This window comes from Neomonachus schauinslandi, chromosome 2, assembly GCF_002201575.2.
Source record: "Neomonachus schauinslandi chromosome 2, ASM220157v2, whole genome shotgun sequence".
Classification (NCBI taxonomy): domain Eukaryota; kingdom Metazoa; phylum Chordata; class Mammalia; order Carnivora; family Phocidae; genus Neomonachus; species Neomonachus schauinslandi.
In genome coordinates this window covers 111200091-111225444 of record NC_058404.1, presented here as the reverse complement: position 1 = coordinate 111225444, position 25354 = coordinate 111200091, and the positions used below count along the sequence as shown (strand labels likewise).

The 25354-nt window shown below is 40.1% G+C and overlaps 1 protein-coding gene across 1 annotated transcript in view; it reads left to right on the top strand.

Annotated features, from left to right (window-relative positions):
- Positions 1 to 25354, top strand: part of ALPK1 (alpha kinase 1) — a 59241-nt gene that overhangs the window by 11024 nt on the left and 22863 nt on the right. Inside the window, exon 3 of the mRNA XM_021684477.1 lies at positions 20714 to 20912. Within this exon, the coding sequence (XP_021540152.1) occupies positions 20714 to 20912 (199 nt within the window). The remainder of the gene's footprint in view (positions 1 to 20713; positions 20913 to 25354) is intronic.

The following is a 25354-nucleotide window of genomic DNA, read 5'->3' as shown; positions in this document are numbered from 1 at the left end:
GGAATGCCAAGGATTTCTGGCAACACCAGAAGCTGAGAGAAAGGTGTGCAAACTTAGAGAGAGCATGGTCCTGCTGACAGCCTGATTTTGGACTTTGAGCCTCCAGAACTTTGAAACAATACATCTCCATTGCTTTAAGCCACCCAGTTTGTGGTGCTTTGTTTTGGCAGCAGCAGGAAACCAATACACTAAGGGAAAGCTGGCTGAGGTACATGTGAAAGGTAATGAAGCAAGAAAGCTCTCAAACAACTTCAAGATTCTGGGATGTGGTCCTATGCCTCTATTGGGAAGAAGGCAAAATTAACCACAGTCCATAATCAAGAACAGAATTTGTTCAAAAGAACATTTCAACAAAAGTAGTTTCTAAAAGAAAAAAGAAAGTAGGATATAGTATCACTATATTATTTCATCCTTAAACACGACTGGAGAAAATACATTGGGAAAAACGTATCATTCTTCCTACTTCATTCAGTTTGGGGCTATAGTACAGTCAACAGACTACTAACCATCTCCATTTGGTTGTCCCAGATATCTCAAGTCCACTAGGGCCCAAACTGGCTCATCATCTCCCAACCTTTCCTCACTCCATCAACTACATTTTGTCCTCCTCCAGTGATCACAGTATCAGTAAATGGTACCATGAACCTCCCAATTACCCCAGTCAAGACCTAGGAATCATCTTTAATTCTATCTTCCCCTTCAACCCTCATATCTTATTGATTATCAAGCCCCCCACTTCCTCTTAAATCTCTCTCAAATGCATCTTCCTTTCTCCAACCCTACTGCAATGATACTGGGTCAGACCATAACATCTCCCTCCTAGATTATATCCAACCCCTCTCCCTACCTCTAGGCATGTCCTCTGTATAAATAAAGATAGTAAGGTAATGCTCCAGAGGAAAAAAAAAAAAAGCCAAAATCTTAGAGATTTGAAGCAATAAAGGTTTGTTTCTTCATCTTGCTGTATGTCCATCTGAGGGGAGTGGGAGGAGAGGAGAGCTCTGCTTCATATCACTCTCCCTCAGGCACCCAGCTTGATGGAATATCTACCATTTAGAGTATTGCTGGCTGCCACGGCAGAAGAAAGGGGAAATGATGAATTGCACAGTGGATCTTAAATACGTGCATGCAGAAATGACCATATGTCACTTTAAGGTGGTTTTGGTGGTGACCATAGGTCAAATTAAGCCATGTAGTCACACCTCACTTCAAGAAGGCGGGGAAACACAATTCTACCACGTGCTCAGAAGGGGGAGACACAGAAATAGATTGGCAGACAGTACGCATTATCACCATGGCTCGCCAGGTTTACTCCACACTGCAAGCAAAACCATCTTTCTAAAAGAGCGATCTGACACTTTTTCTTGCTTAAATCCCTGGGGGAAATCTCAGTTAATTTAAAAATAAAAAAAAAAAAAACCAAAACTTGTAAATGTACATCTTACAAAAGTACCTAATAGTAATCCTGAACAACAAAATCTAAATAATTTAGGGTGAACATGTTCATTAAAGTGGTGGGATTACTAGATACTTTGATTCTTTACAATAAACATCTCTTACCATTACAAAAAAGGAAGGGGAGAGAGAAAAGAGCATCTGTTGATCAGTCCCCTTTAAATCTAGATGGGGTCAAATGTTCAGAAAAACCTAAGTAAGGGTAGTAAGGCTATGCTGCACCACTTCCTTCAGAGCAAGTACAAATGCCAAATTGCTTCTATCTTAACAGTGAACAAGCTAAAGACTCGGACAAGTCATCTTTCACGATAAAGTAAGGAATATTCTTATTTCGGAATCTTCTCTTCCCATGTGATGGCCTGCTATTAGCTAAGTATCATTCTGCTCCTGCTTTGTTTCTGGAGATCATTTTAAATGCACACAGCTGTGTACCCACACATATGGAATATGGATGTGTATATATCTAGATAATTGGTATTCACAGATACAGATACAAGTTATTTCTTTATCAAATGATAGAACATCAAAGCTAGAGAGAAATTTAGAGATCATCTATTTCAAGCCCATCATTTGATAGATGGGGGACTGAAACCCAGAGAGAGAAAGAAGTGGCTCACCATAAGGCACAGAGTCAGTCATTGGGAGCCACAGGATATGGCACCCAGGCTTCCTGGTCCTGAGCCTGAGTCTGCACAGCTCTATCCTTCACACGGGCCTGTTGCAGGACTGGGCCAACCTTTCCCTGCTGCCTTCCTATCCTGCCTGCTGCCCTATCATCTGCCCTGTATCCCCTCTGTTCACATGATTGGACTTTTGTACTCAGAGCAGAATCAATTAAGATGAAATTTTATCATTTCCAATTATCAACATTTAAAACTTTAGTTTCTTCTACTGAACCTTGTGGTTCTTCTTTTAAAAAGCAGTCAGACACAATGTTCAGATTTATCAAAAATAAATTTCATTTAATAATAGTGAAAATTAGGCACCCCAAATGTTCATATTCATCAAAAATAAATTTCACTTAATGAATGAAAATTAGGCGTCCTTGGAAGATAAATATTAGCCCCAAGGCCTATGAAGTTTCAGACTTTAAGATAGAGTATGATTACAATCACCAAGGATTTAAGCCCTGCTCTAAAACTGTGCCAAAAACTGCCTCTTTTAATACGGTACTTTCAAGTTTCAATGGAAGATAAATTAAAACGATGACTTGTTTTTTAAATTCTACCAACGAAACTTTGGTTGCCACAGAATCAGGCATGCAAGTTATCCCTTTGATGAGGACTAACCCTACGGCATGAGTTTCATGTCTCCCCATAATGAGACCCAAAGGCTGAGCCAAGTCTCGGAGGAGTTGATCCGACTAAGATGAGCGGGCAGAGCAGCCCAGTTCAAAATGCAGGAAACGAACAGGTTGCAGTGCTGGGCAGACAGAAGAAAGCAATGTCTTTCAAAAAAGGATAAATCCTCGGGTGTGTTTATTCAGTCCTGTCAGCAAGTAAGAATAACATCACCTAAATTGTATATGTGAAATAAATAAGGAGCTTAAACAATAATATTATCTCTGAAAATACATCTCCATATATCCAGCACTGTTTTTATTAGTTTAAAGGATATGTCCTTATATGTCAACAAATGTCAAAGAGTGGCAATTTCATATGACTCAATCTGAAATGTTCTTCACAACATACACTCGTGATGAAAATCCTGGAAAGTAAATTTGATTATGCCCATTTTGCAGATGAGGTGATTGGCTCAGGGAGCTCAAGAGACTCTCCTAAGCCACACTACAATGTGGCTAGGCTGAGATATAACCCAGACTTCCCCTTTGTGCCACCTCCCTCCACCTGCCATCATCCTGTCATCGTGTGGAATCACCTGCCAGCCTTATTAAACCAACTTGCCTCACTCTCAAGGGCAGACACTAAAAATTTTTAAGCTCAACAAATTTCACAGGTATTTGGAACTAGCCCTTTCTCTTGTAGGACATATTTGTACAGCACAAAAGATAGACTTGCTTTATCCCACTGATAAATTTATTCTCAATCAGTTGCCTTTAATTTTTTTATGCTCATCCCATCAATAAAAACTTTTTAGCAGGCAACTGATATACATTTAATTTTTCATTTAATAAGTTATATGCATATACCATGCTTTACTATATTATATATATTTCTGTAGAATAGAAATTTAAGAACAACACAAAGATTAAATGACTATTTTAGAATAATTTTTAAAATTGCATCATCGGCATGAGAACCTTTCTGTTCATGTTAAAATTATAATCTAATATGTTTAATTAGTTTTTAAAATCTTAGCACTGTGCTTTGAAGATATGACTAGGACAGGTTTTTTTCAACACTTAGTTTTAATGGCGGTCATAGTTGAAAATAAAATCAGTCTTCTGAGATAGGTAGATTCAAATAAAAAAGGTCAGCTAATTCATGACCCTCAGATTTCAATCCATCCACCAATCCTGAAGAATCATTTGTTGAAGTTCAACTACAAATTTCCACCTTCCTTAGTGTCAATTGTGTCTTTTTGCAAGTTAATCAGAAGATTTTTTTTTTTAACAAAGGATGTAAAACTCTTCATGTGGAAGATTTTTAAACAGGTTAAAAGTTTCCCATTTGTGTGAGTTATTTTTATGTGATGCTTTATTTTTGGCATGAAGAGCACAATGATGGAAACCTTTCCAATCCTTATTATCTGAAAAATATTTTTTCAAAATATTGGTTGGATAGCATACGATTGTCAACCACTTACCACAGGAAAGGCAGGAAATTTCGGAGAACTTGTCTGTTTATAAAAGAAAATATCTAAACTCTTTAAATTTGACAATTCTTTAAAGAACTTTGCCTTGAGATGTCCATAGTCTTTCCCCCTCTCCTTATGAATTATTCCAAAGTATCTGTGACTTGTGATAATATAATCTGTCAATCTACTTAACCAAGTATACATAAGCTGCAATACAAGCAGCTAAAAACTGAGTTCAGTGTTCTTGTTGCTGGCCTCTCCAAGATGAGGGCTTCCTCAAGCACCATCCGTGATGAGTGGCCATCTGACATACAGACAAAGTAAGGAGCTGGGGTCCATCCACTTTTTATTTTATTTTTTTTATTATGTTATGTTAGTCACCATACATTACATCATTAGTTTTTGCTGTAGTGTTCCATGATTCATTGTTTGCATATAACACCCAGTGCTCCATGCAATACGTGCCCTCCTTAATACCCATCACCGGGCTAACCCATCCCCACCCCCCCTAGAATCCTCAGTTTGTTTCTCAGAGTCCATAGTCTCTCATGGTTCCTCTCCCCCTCTGATTTCAGTAAAGCTTAATTTCTTTCTTACTGGTAAATTTCTTTTCGAATTTTCGTTTTATTTTGAGATCTGAGAGATTGATTCCATAGATCTACTCCCAATCCACTCTCAAAATAATGAGTTATTATTTATTGAGCACCTACTATTGAGCACTTTACGTATATTTTCTTTAATTTCCTCAGTAATCTATATAGTATTATTATCCTTATTTATATATAAGAAAGTTGAAATTAAAAAATTAAACAAATTACCCCAAATCAGGTAGTGCCTCAGTACACTCAAAGCCCGTCCTTTTGCACTTTCCTGAGTATCTCCCTATAGCAACTGAGGTGACTAGCTCCCTCATGAGAACAGCCTCAAAGGGGGCTTCTTTTCTATATATATGTATATATTCTGTCACATTTTGAAGGTATTACCAACTCATTCTGGAACTTTTTCTATTTATTCACCATTAAAGACCAGAAGCAAAATATGTTTCTTTCATGGTTATTGAAAACTTATCATACTAGGTATGAATTATTCCCACTGACACTGTATATGAAAATGAAATCTCTGGGCTTTCTGGAGTCATTGTCAGGTGGAACCCTAAAAGGGCTTGCTTGGAGGTCAGACTGCTAAACTTGTCTCTCTGTAGCTTTCTCATTTTATTACTTTGAGCACAAGACTATGACAGCTTCCCTTCACTCTTTGTGGAAGACCATATCTTTGCCTAATATGCTTAAAATGTATATTACCTATACCTGTTTATGACTTTAATGGCTTATGCCAGAGATTCCAAATACTGCTCAATGAGCTGACTGAATCAAGATTATCTGGGACGTGTGTGTGAGTTGGGGTGGGGTGGGGGAGGTGGGAAAAAGGGCAGCTTCTTCAAAATATACCCAGAGATTCTGACTTTAGATCTGTATTGAGCAAGAATCTGTATTAATAAAACATCACTGTTGACTCTAATGTGCAACCTGGTTGAAGTGCCACTATTTTACTCCCCCTTTTAAGTATCTTATTTGTCATTAATAACATATTTATAATTGAATCCTATTTTAAATATATTATAGAAGCTCATTATTTGAGATTATTATAGTGAATCATGAAGACTACTTTGTGACATGAATAACCATTCCTTAAGTTGACATTTCCTAATACAGTAATCTGAGATGTTTTTCTTAATGAGAGTTTATTAAAGCAAGGCTAACCCTTACTGATTGAACATTTATTTCTGCTGTGCTTATGTGAATATGATTCTCTTGGACTATAAGATTTTAAAGTGACAAGTCAGTCCATTTGTTTCTCTAAGTATGCATAGCTGTTAAAATTGCAACTGGCACAAGTCAGCTTTCAATCCTTTCAGTGATAATTAATACTTTAAGAACCAGTAAAAAGGGGCACCTGGGTGGCTCAGTTGGTTAAGCGACTGCCTTCGGCTCAGGTCATGATCCTGGAGTCCCAGGATCGAGTCCCGCATTGGGCTCCCTGCTCGGCAGGGAGTCTGCTTCTCCCTCTGACCCTCCTCCCTCTCATGCTCTCTGCCTCTCATTCTCTCTCTCTCAAATAAATAAAATAAAATCTTTAAAAAAAAAAAAAAGGACCAGTAAAAAGCCCTAAGGACAATGAGGTCCAAACAGTTCTCTTTGTACTATATACTGCCACTATTCGAATATATAGTTTTGGTGACAATGACAATGACAATCTTGATAAAATTAAGATTGTATAGGTATACAATATAGGTAGGGGCTGAGCAAGCTGACTTTGTAGCTAGACTGCTTGGGTTTGAATCCAAGTGCTGCCCCCCTATTAGCTTGGCATCATGGAAGCCTATGTAAACTGCATCTATAATGATAATAATAACAATACCTACTTCATAGATTGGAGGATTAAGTGAGTGGATGACATGGAATGCTTAGAATGGTGCCTGGCACTCAATAAACGGTAGCTATTATTATGGTATAAACTAATTGACAAAAGGACATGGCTTAGGGGGATTTTTATAGTTATGAGGCAAGATAGAAGCTCAAGGGAAAGAAGAGCAAAGATAAACTATTGGGACTACATCAAAATAAAAAGATTTTACACAGCAAAGGAAACCATCAACAAAACAAAAAGGCAACCTACTGAATGAGAAAAGATATTTGCAAATGATATATCCAATAGGGGGTTAATATCCAAAATATATAAAGAACTTCTACAACTCAATACCAGAAAAGCAAGCAACCTGATTAAAAAATGGGCAGAGGACCTGAATAGAATTTTTTTCCAAAGAAGATATATTGCCGCCAACAGACACATGAGAAGATTCTCAACATCACTAATCATCAGAGGCATGCAAATCAAAACCACAATGAGATATTGTCTTACACCTGTCAGAATGGCAAAATCAAAAAGACAAGAAATAACGTGTTGGCAAGGATGTGGAGAAAAAGGAACCCTCATACACTGTTGGTGGGAATGTAAAATGATACAACTACGGTATGGAAGTTTCTCAAAAAGTTAAAAATAGAAATATCATATGACCCAACAATTCCACTGCTGGATATTTATGCAAAGAAATAAAAACAGTGATTCAAAAAGATATATGCACCCTTATGTTTATTGCAGCATTATTTACAATAGCCAAGATATGGAAGCAACCTAAATGTCCATCAGTAGACTAATGGATAAAGAAGATGCAGTATGTGTGTGTATGTGTGTGTGCATGCGCACACACACACAAGCATTTATAGTTATATGTAATGGAATATTATGCAGCCATAAAAAGGATGAGCTCATGCTATTTGCAACAACTTAGATGGACCTAGAGGGTATTATGCTAAGTGAAATAAGTCAAACTGAGAAAGACAAATAGCATATGATTTCACTCATATGTGGAATCTTAAAAAAAAAAAAAAGTGAGAAAACAAATAAACAGAATCAGACCTATATATACAGAGAACAAATGGTTGCCAGAGGGGAGTGAGAGAATGGAAAAATGGGTGAAGGGGAGAGGGAGATACAAGCTACCAGTTATGGAATGAATAAATCACAAGAATAAAAGTCACAATATTAAAAAAAGGAAGCAAATATAAAATATTCTGTAGATTTTCAAATATTTTGATATTCCAATGTTACCTTTTTATTCATTTATATTTTTAAAGATACCATTTAGTTGTTAATAAACTCAGTTATTACTCAAAAAAAAAAAAAAACCCTCTCTGGAAAGTCATATAAGAAATAGACAATGTCAGGGCGCCTGGGTGGCTCAGTTGTTAAGCATCTGCCTTCGGCTCAGGTCATGATCCCAGGGTCCTGGGATCGAGTCCCACATCGGGCTCCCTGCTCGGTAGGAAGCCTGCTTCTCCCTCTCCCACTCCCCCCGCTTGTGTTCCTGTTCTCGCTATCTCTCTCTCTGTCAAATAAATAAATAAAAATCTTTAAAAAAAAAATAGACAATGTCAATCACCTTCTTGGAGAGGAGGTAGGAACCTGGGCCAGGGTGGCAGACTTTTCATATATCCCTAAATACATTTTGAACTATGCGAATATACTACCTACACAAAAAATAAACAAAATGTGAATTTAAAAAAATAGGCAGAAGCTAAGATCAAATAATCAAGCCTCTAGCTGAATTTTGCTATCAGGGCATCAAAAATGACTGAAACATTTTCAGATTTATTTATTAATATATATAGGCAACCTTTTAAACAATGCAAAGAACTTAACATTCCAAACAGTATGTTAGTGAGTCTGACAAGTGAACTTCTTCATAAGTCCCTCCCCCAGTACCAGCAGACACACACCACCACTATTTAAAAGAGAGAGAGAGAGAGAGAGAGAGAAAATTTATCACTAATGTAGCTGTGAGAGAACCCCAGACTGCAAAACTGATTGTCAAGCTGGCCTCTTCCTCTGCAACCATTCATGACAGCCATTGAAATAGAAAAAGCATAAGTGGTGGTGACCCCCTATTCTGGATTTCCTCCTGGAATGCCTTAAGGGCAAAGCCTGAGACTTCTTAGCTATGACCTCTCTCACAAAACCTATTGGTTGTTAAGAGAAATAATATCCACATGAGGTGGACTTAGTTCCCAGGTAACAAATGAACACCCTGTAACATTAGTTACAAGGGTCTTCCAATTCCGTATTAGAGAAGGACTTTTGCCTTTGACCAGACTTGGTACTCCTTGGGAAGGAAGGGCAAAGTGGTTAGGAGAAAAATGGGAGAAAAATGTATCTTCTGCATCAAATAACTCTTCTTCTAGGGACTCATTTTTGGACATGCACTCAATGTGTTGACTCAGATTGTAATGCTAAACTTGTGGTCTAAATGTTAAATTTTTTTTAACTCTGATTCATATGTTCTACATTTTCTAAAAGCCACCCAACCCATTTAGCTGGGAATTTGCATCTTCAGAATGTTTACAGATCAGATAACACCGTGTCTGTCTCTGTTATTATTGTATATCCAATGCCTATAAGATGCATCTAGGAGATGCTCAATAAATATTTTGTTGGGTGAATGAATGAATTCTCAGTAAATCATATGCCAAGAATCATTTGCTACATTATAAAGCTTCGTGTGCAACATTTTCCCCTATTAATGGAGTGTATTGCAACGATGAGTTCCCCCTCATTTTTGAGATTAAGTTCATGGGCCTCAACTCAGTTAAGTTCTGTTCACAGTCAAGTGTTACATCAACTGATATAGACTTTTGATTTTGCTTTTCATTTTATGTTTATTTCCAGTGAAATGGCCCTCTAAGAAAATAGTTTTGCTATGGTTTTATAGACAGTTTCATAGTAAAAAAAAGAAGGAGTAAGGATTCCAATTTCTCAGGCTTCACTAACATTTCTTTGTCACCACATATAACCATGACATTAGCAACAATAATAAATATTGTAGACATTTGTATGTAGTTGAAAGGCACAGCCACAGGATTTGCTGATGGACTGGGCACGAGGAGAAGAGTCACAAGCTTAGAGTCAAAACTAAGCAAATGAATGGATGGGTTGTCTTTACTGAGCTGGAGGACACAGAGGGAGAAGCAAGTATAGAAGAGAAAATAAAGAGCTCTGTTTTAAATATGCTAATTTTGAGATACCTAATTGACAAGCTGGCTATTGTCTAGGCAATTTCATATACAAGGCTGCATTCCAGGAAGGAGACTCAGGATGGTATTCAAATTTGGGATTCACTAACAGAAGTGATATTTGAGGCTATGGGACAGTCTAAGTGAGTGTAGCTAGAGAAGAGAAGCAGTTTCAGGACTGAGTCTTAGGGCATTCAACATTCAGAGGCTGGAAAAGAAGGATACTCCAGCAAAGTAGAGTGAAGAAGAGAAGCCAGTGAAGTAGAAAGAAAACCAGGAGGGTGTGAAATGCCAGAAATCACATGAGTAAAAAGGAGGGATTAATTGGCTCAACCAAACGTTTCTAGGAATTTGAATGAGGATTAATAAATGGTCATTGGATTTGGATGTTTTTGGCAACCTTGAAAAGGTTGGGATCAATGGAGTGTTGGGGATGAAAGATACAGATTTAAGAAAGAATGAGAAATGAGGATGTAAAGACAGTGAGTGTAGACAACTCTTGAGATTGGCTGTAGAGGGGGGTAGAGACAGTGGAATAGGAGCTGGGGAGAGATTGCCATGGACCAAGTATTTGTGTCCCCTCACGCACCCCAAATTCCTATGTTGCAATCCTAACCCTCAAGGTGAAGGTATTAGGAGGTGAGGCCTATAGAAGGTGGCTAAACCATGAAGGAAGAGCCCTTATGAATGGGATCCATGCCCTTATGAAAGATGGCATCTGTGAACTAGGAAGTGGTCTTTCACCAGACACTGAATCTGCCAGCACCTTGCTCTTTGACTTCCCAGCCTCCAGAACAGTGAGAAATAAGTAACAGAGTTTATACCACCCAGTTTATGGCATTTTATGTTATGGCAACTTGAACAGACAAAGACAAAGATGTATATGTAAAGGAAAACTCTTTAAAGATGGAAGATGCTGGGTTTGTATGCTGATGAGAATGATCCAGGAGAGATGAGGCAATTGATGATGCAGCAAGAGAAAGAGGGTGTTTACAGGCAGTGTCCTCAAGCAAAGAGGAAGGGATAGAACTGAGTGGGAGGTTGGCCTTAAACCTGCCAATGGGAGTGTAGGTGGAAACATGGGCTTCACAGCAAGAGGGTTGGTAAATCTGGATAAGACAATGAGGAAGGTCGCTTCTCATTGACTGTTTTCTCAGTGAAATAAGAAGCCAGGTTGTCTGTGGAGAGCATGGCAGCTTGAGAAGAGAGCAGAAAGTGTGAGCGTAGCTGGATTGTCAGGCCATACTGAGGTCCAACTTAAGGTTATGGCCATAAATTTAAAGTGTCATCGTGTGTTTTTCTCCAGCCACATTCAGTTGCTTGGGTAGAAGCTCGGGTTAGGCAGAGAAGTAGATATAATTTGGGGATTGTAAATAGCAATAAATAATATTCATCATCACCTCCTGTGTTCAGAACTATCTGAAAGATAGATGCAAAAGAGCAACCTTCATTATTCTAAAATGGATAGGAGAATGTAGCTTTAGGTATTCAGACAAGTGGGTTGGTAAATTCTCTATCCCAGACTCATCTTGTTGCTGGCAGTTTCCTTTCCTTATTGTAGAACAGGGAGGAAGTTTTGGAAAGATGGGAGAGGGATGCCTGGGTGGCTCAGATGGTTAAGCATCTGCCTTTGGCTCAGGTCATGATCCCAGGGTCCTGGGATCGAGTCCTGCATCGGGCTCCCTGCTCAGCATGGGAGCCTACTTCTCTCTCTCTCTCTCTTTCTATCGTGTGTGTGCCCACTCTCTTTCTCAAATAAATAAATAAAATCTTTAAAAAAAAAAAGAAAAGATGGGCGAGGAAGATCTGAGGCAGGTATGCCCCTCCCATTAGATAATTCATTCCATCTTTAACAGGAAGGAGGAAATGAGGGATGGGGAAAGGCTAACAGGCTAGCTCGGGGGTCTGCAGCTATACCTGCACTTTGGAATCACCTGAGGATATTAAAAGAAATCGATGGGTGGGTACACTTGCAGAGAGTCCGATTTAACTGGTCTGGGGTGCCATCTGAACATCTGAACTTTTTAAAGTCCCCCTAGGTGATTTTAATGTGAGGCCAACATTCTCCCTTAACAATAAATATGATTGGAATTGCCAGACAAACATGACAGAAGCTGAAAATGACAATGGAGTCAAGAATGCTTTTTTTATAAAGCCACTATATTGATGCACTCTGGGAATTTAAAGAATCAAGTGAGAACATGAGGGGATTGGTAGCATAGCAAAAAATAGTAGGGTCAGTGGATTATGTGGTTGTCCCTATAGGGTGGCAGAATTGTTGGGGTTGAGCTCCTGAGAAAGGCAGCTAGAATACAAGATAAAGAAGAGAGAATCAAGTGGTCAAGTTGAGATTCAGACTGTATTGCCACCAAAATGGCAAGTTCTAGGGTATTTCTGAGCATGGGAGTCATAGGTACCATAGTCATAGAGACTAAGGCTGGATGTAGAACAAGATCATTGGAGGTATGGAGGCTGTGGCAAGAGAGACCGGTGTGCCGAGTGAATCATCAATGTGGATGTTGAAATGACCAATGATGACTGGAGTCATGGTGGCCATAGCAACCTGGAAGAGACTAAGCATGCAGGTCCCTGGCTCCCAGGGGCCATGAGATTCACTAGGATCCCGGGTAGGTGGTTCTCTGTTTTGAAACTGCTTTCTTTTTCTTTTAAAAGACAGCCAACTCCATCTATGGTAGATTTGAGAGAGAGAGGTTGAAAAGCAGGGAGAGATGATTGAAATGTTATCTTTAAGTATATAAAGAAAAAGATACACAATTATTTTCCAAAAGGGCTTGAATCTGCATGTTCCACTGGTAAAACAAAGAAAGGCTGATGAAATGTTAACCGGCCTTGGGCATAAACCTTAGGAAAATTCAAGTTTTTTTCTCTTCCTCCCTCTCCACATTTCAGTGGGTGGATGAATACGGAGCATGACATGCTTGGTCTTCCATTGACCTTGAGTAGTCCAGTTCGATGGCTTCTACTCTTACTCTGCTTTTAATGTTGATGTATAACTATACAGGTATCATCACTTTTCATTTGCTTATTCTGCTAATTCCTCACCTCAGGACATCTTCCCCCACTTTCCCCTGCCTTTTTCCAATCTCCCAATTTGCTATGCGGCAATAATTTCCCTTTACACTGTTCCTGCCAATTGCAATGCCAGATGGCTTCAGTTCTGAGTCCCCTCACCCAGCCCCCCTAGAGAACAGCTGCCATTGTCATTGCTGTGAACGCATCTCGGCTTTGAACCCATAGCTGGGACCCAAACTTGATGCTCAGCATCGGCAGAGGCTAGCACTAATGCAAGGAACCATGAAAACGGCACACACTTTTCCTTGCTGCTCTTCAGCAAAAGCCCCTAGCAAAGGCTCTTTAGCATTTTTTCAATCATCTGTGTATTGAAATCTCATTGTGGAGTTTAATTCCTTTACCACCTGACTCAGCTTTCTAGCCATGAAGTTCCCTTTGTGCCATAAACTCAATTAGAACCCCATATTTCCATTCTGAAAACAGATGTGAAAAAACAACTGCGGGGTTGTTGCGTACACACACACACACACACACACATCTGTAAGCTGTGTTTAGAAATCCAGGACACTCTCTACCTACATCCACATATTTGTATCGGAAAATGATCAGTCAATAGGAAAAACACAATTTGGTGGCCATGTGGACAATCTGACAGCCTTTATGTCAGACTGAGGGAAGATAAAGGGATAGAATTCCTGTTCAAGGTTTTTTTTGTTTTTTTTTTTTTGAGTTATCCTATGTTGATTCCAACACTAAAATTCTGTTGCTGTGAGATTGTCTAAAAAGATCATATTTTTGAGTCCTCTGTGATGGCAGGTCAGTCATAGGCCTACAACCCCAAACAAAAGAATCCTGAATCAAATTCCATGTAGACCAATATGCATTTCAAAGGCACTGCCCATGTAGGCAGTGGGTTAGGGTTTTTGTGTTGTTTTCTTTTTCTTTCTTTTTTGGGGAGTGGGGATGGGGGAGGGACTCTCTTTCATGTTAATCTAATTGTGCATAACCCAGGCACATTTTACCATGTAGGGAAACTTTTCCTTTTAGTGTCCTTTCCTGCCACACACTCTGGCCTCCTTTCATTCCCCTCCTTCTGAAGTCAGAGTGCTCCCCGGGCGTACATTTGGGGGAGATTCCCAGGATGGTGATGTATTCTGCGTTGCTGCTGAGGAATTTACTATCCCCTCACTTGGCAGCAAATGAAAGTGGGTATTAATTTCTCAGAGTGCTGGTAGAAACACGAGAGAGGGGCCACAAGAATGATACCCACCTAAATCTGTATGTAGTGCACAGCATGCCGCTGTTTCAAAAGAGGGAGAGAAAAGACAATGACAAGAAAGAAAAGATTCTCCTGAGTTGACTTCTCTGCATTTTGCATCGTTAGGTTTTGGAGAGAGATGCGAGAGGTTCGGCCCTGAACTGAGTTAAATTATGCAACTGTGGGGATGCCAGGTCCTCCAGAATAGGATGCTTCGTTTAGATTTTCCACAATGCTATTGAAGTGCTTATTTTCCTCCTGAAGAGACACAAACAGATGCAAACTTCTGTAAACACTTTAGAAATGAATTCAGTGAGTTTGGCCTCTCAGCAGTGCTCAATAGCTGACAGAAAAATGTCTAATTAGTGCAAGTGGAAATAATAGGGCCACTTGGATTCCTTCCATCCTCCTCCAAGTCTACTTTTCCAAGGAACTCAAAGGGCCTTTGTCTGGCAGGTCACCCTCTCTCAGGCTTTTGTGCTCCAATCTATTAAGAGTAGAAGGGGGAAAAATAGATTAGGCAATGTTCTCTGCTCAAATAGATGGCGTGTTCATGCGGGATGCAGAATAGGGTGTTTGCAGCATCAGTTTACAGGTGCTCGGGGAGGGATTCCTCCATTGGTGACAGCCAAAAGCAACTCGCACGTGCTCAGAAGGCCCCCTTTCAGGAACCAGCTTTCCTTCACCAACTGCCACCAAGCCTGCTCATTTTCCTTTTTCTTTCTCTGTTTCTAGTAGCATCACTCCTCAGAGTTGGTGAAGAGAAGAAAGAGATTAAAAGAAATTAGAGGCTTAGCCATTTTCTGAAATAAGCCTTATAGATGTTCTACACATGATCTATTATTTCCTCTCTGCTCTATTGAAAACTCCGTGGACATTTGTTTCCAGAGCCTGTATTTTCTTGCTATTTTGTCATGCAGGAGAGTTGGAATGCATGAACTGACTTCTTTTTCCTATTTTTTTTTTCCCCACAGAGTTCCCTGTCATTTATTAAGCACCCATCGTATGCCAGGTCCTGTGCTGAGCACTTGACTCACATTTCCTCTAATCCTGTAACAGCACTGCAAATAAATACTATCCATGTTTCACAGATGAAGCCATTGAGACTCGGAGAGTTTCAATAACTTGCCATGGCAAATAAATGGCAGCTAGGAAACAAACTCAGATATCTGTGCTTTCATTTCAGACATTATATATTTTTTTAATCTCTAGAAGTTTGATTTGGATCATTTTTACATCTCCCTCTCATGTTTGTAATTCCAACTAATTTTTTACTCTACCTTCTGGAACTGATGAAATACAGTTATAGTAACTGTCATTTTGAGGTCAGTTTCTATTGATTTATTTTTCTCTGCAATATGGGCTTTTTTTCATGCCTGGTAATTTTTGACTGGATGCCAGACATTGTAAATTTCAGCACATAGGATAGTGGGTAGTTTGTGAGCCTATAAATATCCTTGAGCTTTGTTTTGGGACTCAATCAAGTTAGGAAATTGATCTTTTTCAAGCTTGCTTCTAAACTTTTAGAGTGGGCCAAGAGCCACCTTATTCTAATATTGTCTCACTCTTGAAGTGATGCCCTTCTGAATACTCTACCCCATGCCATGTGAACAACAAGATTTTCCTTTCTGGTTGGTGGAAACACAAGTCCTACATGAAGCCTGGGGACTCTCTCCGCTAGTCCTTTCAGGTGGTTCTTTCTCCAGCTTTGGGGTGGTGTCTTTCCATGCATGAGCTTTGCTGAAAACTTGAGGAACCCTCTTCAGATCTCTGGACTTCTTCCTTTGTGCAGCTCTCCCTGTGAACTCTGGCCACCTTGGCCTACCCAGACTCATAGAAGCTCCGTCGTCTCAAGTCAGGAAGACCACCTCACAGAAGTTTCCACTGGATTTGCAAAGTGTCTTTGCAGCTCAGTGTGAAGAATGTCTGCTGGAATAATGTCCAGCTAATCACAAAATCATCATTTGCTCTCATGGTACCAACTTTTACTAGAGAATTTCAAAACACTGAAATTAAAGGCCATCTCCTATGAACTTTTCTTTTCTTTCTTTTCCTTTTAAATACAGGACAAGAACACTCTTTTCAATTTTTTTTTTTGTCCATTTTAGAATTTGCTCATCATAATAAAGGATATGGTTTCCTTAGAAACTGCTTGGATTCAGTGAGTGACAAGTTTAGCACTAGCTCCAAAGACCCAGCTTCCTATGCCCAGATTAGGCACTGAGCAAAATCACCTTGATCAGACCATAGGGAGAAAGCAGAGGAAAAATTGACCCTTAATACACTTGTGTTCCTCAAGTGTTGGCCAAGGATATGGAGAAATTGGAACTCTGTTCACTGTTGGTGGGACTGCAAAATGGTGCAACTTCTAAGGAAGACAGTCTGGAACTTCCTCAAAAAATTAAAAATAGAATTACACTATGATCCATATATTCCACTCCAGATATATAGCCACAATAATTAGAAGCAGGATCTTGAAGAGATATTTTCATGTGCATGTTCTTAGCAGCACTATTCACAATAGCCAACAGTTTGAAGCAACCCAAATGTCCATCAACAGATGAATAGATAAACAGAGTTTGGTATATACATATAATGGAATAATTCAGCCTTAAAAAGGAAGGAAATTTCATCACATGCTACAGCATGGATGAACCTTGAGGGCATTATGCTAAGTGAAATAAACCAGTCACAAAAAGACAAATACTGTATGATTCCACTTACTTGAAGTACCTCAAATAATCAAACTCATTGAAATAGAAAGTAAAATGGTGATTACCAGGGGCTGGGTTGTGATGGGGAAAGAGGCGTATAGTCACTATAGACTTCATATTCACAAGATGGAAAAGTTCTGGAGACCTATTCCACAACAATATACTAAACACTACTGAACTGTACTCTTGAAAATGGTGAAGATGGTAAATTTTATGTTATGCATTGTTTACCACAATAAGAAAATTTATTTTAAAAAGATACAGACTTGGGTTCCTGACTGACCCTGACCCTTCGGACTTTGTAAATTTGGAAACTTCAATTTCCTTACCTTACTTAGATGTTATAGTTACTATAAATTCAAATGGGATAATGTCTGTGAATGTTTTTCATAAACTAGATGGTGCTACAATGATGGAAACCATTTTTGTCAGAGAGGTAAGGATTGAGAATCATTTCTGGAAAATAGCCTGTCACTAAGTGTTGCATCCCAAGTAGATATACGGTTACCTGAAAACTGAAGTGGGGCACCTGTGAGAAGGGAGAGCAGAACTGACCATCAAGCACACACCAAAGGGCAACCTCAAAGAGAGGGAACTCACCATGGCTTGCTGAGGACCCTGCAAGATAAGTGGTCTCGAGCAGGGTGACAGCAATAGCGTTGCTCTTTCCAAACACCCGTTTCAGGAAGCCTAGCAGTGGAAGAGGCTGCAAGTTCTGCAAATAACAGCTGAGGTTGCAAACTAAAGGACTTTGTCATGCGTACCTAGCATAGGAAGGACTCTTGACCAGAGACCAGCCTTAGTGAACAGAGCTGGGCATACATAAAACCATAAATTTTCCTTTCCACTTGAATTTACAGTTTATGAATGTCAATTGACTGACTTGTTCTCATTTTAAAATTTGACAGTTCTCAATAGAAGTTTTGAACACTTCAGTTTTAGTTAGGCTTTTTTTTGTTTGTTTTTTGGTTGGAAGGAACAGAGGTTCACTCAAGCAAATTCACAAAATGGGGTGTACATTATTATAAAAACATAATGGAACAATCAAGGAGGCCTGGAACTCTAAGAATGGCACTCATGACAAGGTACATTTGGATTCAGAGCCATCATTCTTCCATCTTCAGTCTGCAGTTGCCCATTAAGTGTGACTTAGCTACATTCGATTTTCTGCTTCTTTCTACCCTACCATTCTTTCTATGTTTCTTAGTTCAGATTTGAAAGTTCATTTTTTCAAGCCAGGCCACAGAGTCATGGGGCCAGGGATCAGATGAGTACTCTTAGGTTAGCTTTGAGCTGGTGGTGGAGTGGGGAAATGGAGTCAAGGAAAGTAGCAAAATGCATGCCAGTTTCAAAAGCAGGAACTGTGGGCAGCACAGTTTTCCTTAGAAAGGATTATGGTATATTAGGCCATGATTAACATTGGGATCTTTGAGAGGATCCAGGATTCTTTCCCTCCTGGATTCTGAGCAAACAGGAATAAATCAAGAGTTAGGCAGACAAGAGGTTAAACATTACCTCTAATTCTGATAAAGCCTAAACTGAAAGATATAGCTTCATATTAGAGCACAGGGGATCTGCTAGCTGAACCCCAGAATTATGTAGACATCCCATTCAGTCACAGAGATTACGAGGGCAAGCAGAACACCACATATAGGGTGGCTTTCTAGTTAAGACTTGTGATACACAAGAGCAGAGTATCCTGGTTCCCTTAGACAGCTGTTCCCAAGGAAAAAAAGAGAAGAGCTAAGCCAGGCATGCCAGTTTCTTCTTCCCAAATTTACCAGTCATATTAATCGTTCCACCTCCCCTGGGGCAGAGTGGGTAAAGGAATAGAGAGGCCAGCAGTACTACAGTAAGTCAGCTCCCTTCACATGGAAGGAAACACCAAGAAGAGAGAAGAGATATCCCCCCTTAATAATTGGCATCTCTATCACAATGAGAACAGTGATCAGTTTGAACAAAAGGATAAATACAAATGCAAATGATCACTTTCTAGACTTAATAAACACACTGATAGCTTAAAAACCTTAACGAGTTAAGAAAGCATCAGTATGAAAATAGGTTATTGTGCTGGTTATTGGTAGGCATTACCTGATTGATGAATACCTGTAAATATAAACGTTATGTTCTATATGCAGTGCTATAGAACAGCACACCAAAACATACATACCAAAAGTCAAATCATGTGAATAAGCACCATCAGTAGAACTCTGGAATGGGCCAGATCTAAGAGTTTAGGCCAGTTTTACCTAGACATACACAAGTATCAAATTAAAACTCTAAAAGAACAGTTCCAGGCAGACTTTGAAAAGCAGAGGTTACTCTCTCCCAGTTTGAAAGCATCCTCTCTTAGTTTCAATTTGTTAAAGTAAATCATGCTCAGACCAGCAACTGTAACAACACTGATTACATATTTGGTATTTACTGGCATCACTGCAAGTATCAGATAATTGATATCCAACTCCTGTTTTCCTAAAATAAAGTCGGTACAACATGGGACTTGAAAGTGTGAGATTTGGACCTAGACTTTCTCTGTTCAAATCTCCCCTCTTAGTCACAGGTCATGTGACATTGGGCATGTTACTTAACCTCTATGAGTCTCAGGTTTCCCATCTATAAAATGGGGGTATTCATATAATCTGCCTGTTAGGATTGTTGTAAAGAGTGAGTGAATTAGTACATGTAATGCACTTAGCACTGTGCCCTGCATCTAGTTTTACCCATCTAGTAAGTGTTAGTACTTAGGATTATGTGGTGAAGAAAGCAGTGCTTTGTGTAGTAACACTGTGCTAGGAAAATGAGCAATGCTTTCTTGGGCTTCATATGTGAGCCAACATGCTCAGAAAACACTGCTTGATTTAGTTTAGCAAATGGAGAAAATACTACTGAGTGGGAAACTCATTTATGCTGTTAGCTACATGACTTTGAATATCTTGAGTATAACACCTTGGAGATCAAAAGATGATGTTTTTCCATACAGGTTTGCCTCACTTATCTCCACTTCTCACTCTTTATGTTACACATTCATTTCGGGCCTGTTTTCTTCTTTTTGTTGTTTTATTCATTAACTAAGTGTAAGTTAAATTTAAAATGTTACCTAAAATTCTGTATTTCTTCTTAATTAAAATGTAGGCAATAAGTGAAGCAGAGCGTTATGAACTGATGTGGAACGCTCTTCAAGATGCTAAGATGACTGAAAGAACTAACCAACATAACAATATGTATAGTGTAATCTCATTTATGAGAGAGAAAAAGAGGGAGAGGAGAAAGGGGGGAGAGGGCAAAGCAAGACAAGGAATCAATTAATGTCTAAATATACACAATAGGGTAGAAGTTTCTAGAAGGATCGCTCTGAAACCAGGATGAGGAAGAATGAGAAAGAGATTGGGGGGGGAAGAGGGGAAAACATAAGGTAAAGAGTCAGGAAACTAAGGGGCACTTTTCATTTTTACCTTGTGTTGTTTGAATTTTCTAAGAACAGGAAATATGCATGTATCACTTGTATAATTTTAGAAATGTAGTGGGGAAAAGGAAATGGAAGAAAGGTTTTATCTCACAATTGATTTGGATTTTTCCTTATTTATTTATTATTTATTTATTTATTTTTCGGTTCAGCCGCCCAATAAAGTTTGTTTCTTCCCCTTGTTCTAGGTTTTGTTGTTCTTGTTTTGCCTGAAAGAAAGAGGGAAGAGAAGAGAAGGGAAGGGAAGGGAAAGGAAGGGAAGGGAAGGGAAGAAGGGAGGAAGGAAGGAACAAAGAAAGGAAGGAAGGACAAAACACCTAGAAGACTAAGCTTGGTCCCAGTGCGGCGTTCTTTTTCCGCGGGGCGCTGCTTGCGTCTGGTTCATTCTGTCTGGATGTTCCTGCAGGCGTCCTTGAAAGCCTCCATCCGCTCCCGCGACTGTACCACGGCTGCTGCCATTGTGTTCTTATGCGACCGCTTCCTGTACGGGCTCGACGTCTCCGGCAACCTCCTGCAGGTCGCCAAGGGGCTCCACAAGCTGCAGCCAGCAACGCCCATTGCCCCGCAGGTGGTGATTCGCCAAGCCCGAATCTCGGTCAACTCAGGTAGGCTTCCCTGCTGCTGGCCCCTCGCGGTCCTGCGGCCGTGCGGCCGGCCGGGGGCTCGCCTGCGCTCCGGGGCTACTTGACTTCGGCGGGGGGACGGCGGGCACCCGGGCCTGTGGGCCATCTTTTCAAGCGGCGTGCTCTCCCCGCCCCCGGCCCTCCGAGGTGCCCTTCCACCCGCCTCTTGCCAGCACAAAGGCCCTGGCATAAAGGGTTTCAGAGCCAGAAGCAGTAGAGAAAATTGTGAAAGGGTGTGGAAAATACTAATTGGAGCTTTTGTCTTCTAACAAATCTGTCCTGCTGCTTTCAAACAGGGGTATCTGAATTGCTATACTTCTGACCAAGAGCCTTTAAAAAGCAGATTAAAATTCGACCATTTTCTCTTAGTTCTCCTGTCTCCTTTCTGTAGGGCCACTTGACTATGCTAACAATAGAGCTGACAAATCCACTGAAGTAATTTGAGGGTTTTTTTCCATCACTGGGAACACCGGTACAGTACCTGATTAGGCCCTAAAGTATCCTTTTTTTTTTTTCTTCTGTCACTTTGAATGAAATGAAAAATGAGGCTGACATTCTAACTTAGGATGTACTGTAGAGGGCAGTTGGAGGGAGAAAAGGCCTGCTATGTATTACAGTGAAGTTTACTTCTATAGAATTTTGGAATTATTTAAATTACTGATAACCATGAGGTTGAGAAATGTGTAGCCTGCTATCTTCATTTCTAAGAGTGAAAGAATAAAGGACAAAAGTAGAAGGCAAATTTGCCCTTCCGAGAAACAGGACTGGCTCATTTTTTAAATTGATTTTAGTTGTTGTTACTGTTTTAGTAAGTCCGGTCTTCAAGGGGTTAAAATATCTTTACTTCATTTCCTTTGAAAAGGAACTGTACTGACTATACTAAATGGGACAATTGTTGGATGCAGACAGGGACAGAGATAAAAGGACATGAGAGAAATGGGCTTGTGGAGGTTCACTTTTCAAAAGCCCAACTTCATTCACTTTCAAGTTCTTGCAGCTGTGCATAAATTGTGTCGTGTTTATTACTTTCCTAGAGTAACTGCAGGGACAGAGTTGAACTAGGGAAAACTTCCTTCTGATATCCCCAACTTGGGACATTTTACAATGTTTGGATTTATAATGTTTGGGGTATGAGGGAAAGCTGACAACTAATGTTCCTTCGGATGGCATCAGATGGCGATGATGTGTGTGCATAGCATTCTGTGGGGAGAACAGAATGATGAGGCCGGGCATGCACAGGCAGGGTTCTAACATTGGTTCTCCTCACTTAGAACTTGGAAGACAGTCTATGTGGCCTATTTTATGAGATACGGATTTGGTATAGTGTGACATGAAAATTGAGGCTAAGCGGAAAGCAGGCATGTTGATAGTTTTGTTTTACACAGCCACACTGATCTTTTCACTTGTTTGTTTTGTTGTTTCTCTCATGCTTCTAACCGTGATAACAAGTAAGCCTAGAGAGCATCATGAGCAGTACGCTCCTCTGTTGATACATATCCTATGTCTAAGATAAAATCCTAGATCTTAGTTCCCAACAGTTGGGTTATCTTTTCCTCAAAGATACTACCAGAAGAGCCACAAGAAAACAAACACAGTCTCAGAGTTAAGTGAGTTTTGTGAACTTCTCCCCTCAAACAACTCTTTTTTTTTTTTAAGATTAATTTCGAGAGAGAGAATGAGAGTGCACCAGTGGGAGTGGAGGGAGAGAAAAACTCAAGCAGACCCCACGCTGAGCTCCGAGCTCAATGCAGGGCTGGATCTCACAACCCTGAGATCACGACCTGAGCCGAAATCAAGTCAGATGCTCAACCGACTGTGCCACTCAGCAACCCCGTCCCCAAACAAGTCTTAAGCCTCCCCATACACTGGATGTCTCAGAGAGAGAGGGGCTTAGAGCAGCGGTGGTGTCCTGGTAGAGAAGGTACCATGAGAAGGGGTCTCCATTCTCAGCATTTGGGACTCCTGGGATGGAGAAATGAGAGGACCGTATGATATTCTAAGGAGTAAGGAAGAGGAATAAAGGTAATATGAGGGGACAGCACAATCCTACTGTTATCCCTTTGACTCAGCCCTTCCTGGTATCCATCCAAAACACATGCCAAAGGTCAGGGCATTCAACATGGGATTTCAGAGACAATAGAGAACATCCTGGGCCTGCCTAGCTCACTCTTGCCTAAAATTAAGAGGAAAACCTTTTAAGCCATAATTAGAGATAAAGGTTCAAATCTTCAGTTCTTTCACATGGAGGATTAAGCAAGTACAAAATCTTCTCCTATTACATAGATATTGCGAATATTTTTTTAGGTGTGGAAACACAGAAAGTGTTCAAAGTTAAAACAGTAGTCTACTGCTCATGAGCCGGAGGGGTTTACACTTGAATATGGTCCTAGGGGAAGGGACTCTCATTTTAATCCCCATTTAGGGGCAAGAGACAGGTCCATGGGACTATGTGAGAAGTGAAATATTTGCATAAAGCGGGAATTCTCAAAGGTTTGCACAGGTATAAGAGGGGACTGAACAGCTCCACCAGCTCACCCGGAGAAGTGGCAAGGAAGCTTACTGTCTACCCAAGCTCTGGGGTAGAGGCCAAAAAAAACCCTCCCCAAATAAATAAAAACCCCAAGACTATGCCAAATGTGTGTGAGGAGTCTGAATTTACCCTACCCACAAGGGAGGGGATCCCCCCAAATAATTAACAAAAAACTAGTTCAGGACTGACATTTTTGGGGCCCAGCAGAATATCAAATACAAAACTATGTTCTAGAGAAACATCCACGCTCCAGGGGAATAGGAATCCCACAGGAGAATAATCCTTGCTGAAGATACCCTTGGTTAAACTGTATAAACAACAAAAGGAAATGAAACATGTGAGAGAAGAACAGCATGTACAACAAAACACAGGAAAAATGGCCCTCCAGAACAAAATATAAAAATAGAACAACCTGAAAGACTCACATGGCTTAAAAAAATAGTATGTTTAAAGAACAGAATGCAACAGGAAAAGAAAATGAATTCACTCTTTTGAAAAAGAACTAAAGAGAATTTTCAGAAATTTAAAAATACAGGTGACCCAGTCAGTTAAGCGGCTAACTCTTGGTTCCTGCTCAAGTCATGATCTCAGGGTCCTAGGATGGAGCCCTACGTCAGGCTCCATGCTCCGCAGGATGTCTGTTAGAGAATTCTCTCCCTCTCCCTCTGCCCTACCCCCCAACTCATGGACACATGCACTCTCTCTCTCTCTAAAATAAATAAATCTTCTTAAAAATATGCAGATCCTAATTCAGGGGGTATGTGGCAGGGCCTCAGATTCTGCATTTCTAACCAGCTCCCAGACAACACTGATGCTGCTGTTCTCCAGACCTCCATTGACTAGCAAAGGACTATCCAGGGGCACCTGGGTGGCTCAGTCGGTTAAGTGTCTGACTCTTGATTTCAGCTCAGGTCATGATCTCAGGGTTGTGGGATTGAGCCCCAAGTGGGGCCCCTCCACTCAGCATAGAGTCTGCTTGTCCCTCTACCTCTGCCCCTTCCCCAGCTCATGCATACTCTCTCTCTCTCAAATGAATGAATGAATAAATAAATAAATAAATAAATAAATAAATAAATAAAAACTTGAAAGAAAGAAAGAAAGAAAGGGACACCTGGGTGGCTCAGTCGATTGTCTGCCTACTGCTCAGGTCATGATCCCTGGGTCCTGGGATCAAGCCCCACGCAAGTCCCTGCTCAGTGGAAAGCCTGCTTCTCCCTCTCACTCTGCCCTTCACCCTTTGCTCATGCTCTCTCATGTGTGGGCTCACTCTCTCTCTCTCAAATAAATAAAATAAATAAAAATAAATATTTATTTAATAAAAGGACTATCCAAAGATTCTAAATATGTGCCCACCTGTTACAGGTGAGTGGTAACAACCTTCCAATAAAGATAAATTTCCTGGGCCAGTTTCTCAGGTATTCCAACCCCCTAACTGACCTACCAGAAATGCATTCCTGTAAGCAGATCTAACAGCAGGAGAGAAAGTGATGGAACTGGAAATTATATTTAAGGAAAATACTGAGAATGAAGCATATGGAGTTAGGTAGATGAAAATATGAAAGAGGAATTTTTAAAAATTAGAGAATAGAATGAAAAAAGCACGTAAGCATAATAGGACTTCTGAGAGGACTGACTGGAATTAGAGAAAAACACGTCTTTGTGTTGAAGAGGTGGACCCAACCTTGAGCAAATTTCTTTTTAAAAAATCACCTAGACGCAGTGTGGTGAAACTGCAGAAAATCAAACAGTGAGAAAATCTTAAAGGAAACAGAGAGAAAAGACAGATTGTGTATATGGGGACTATATTTAGACTGACAAAAAACATCTTATCAGGAACAACAGAGTCCAGAAAGCAATGGGATCTACCAAAAAAATTTGAGAGGAAATAGCTTTC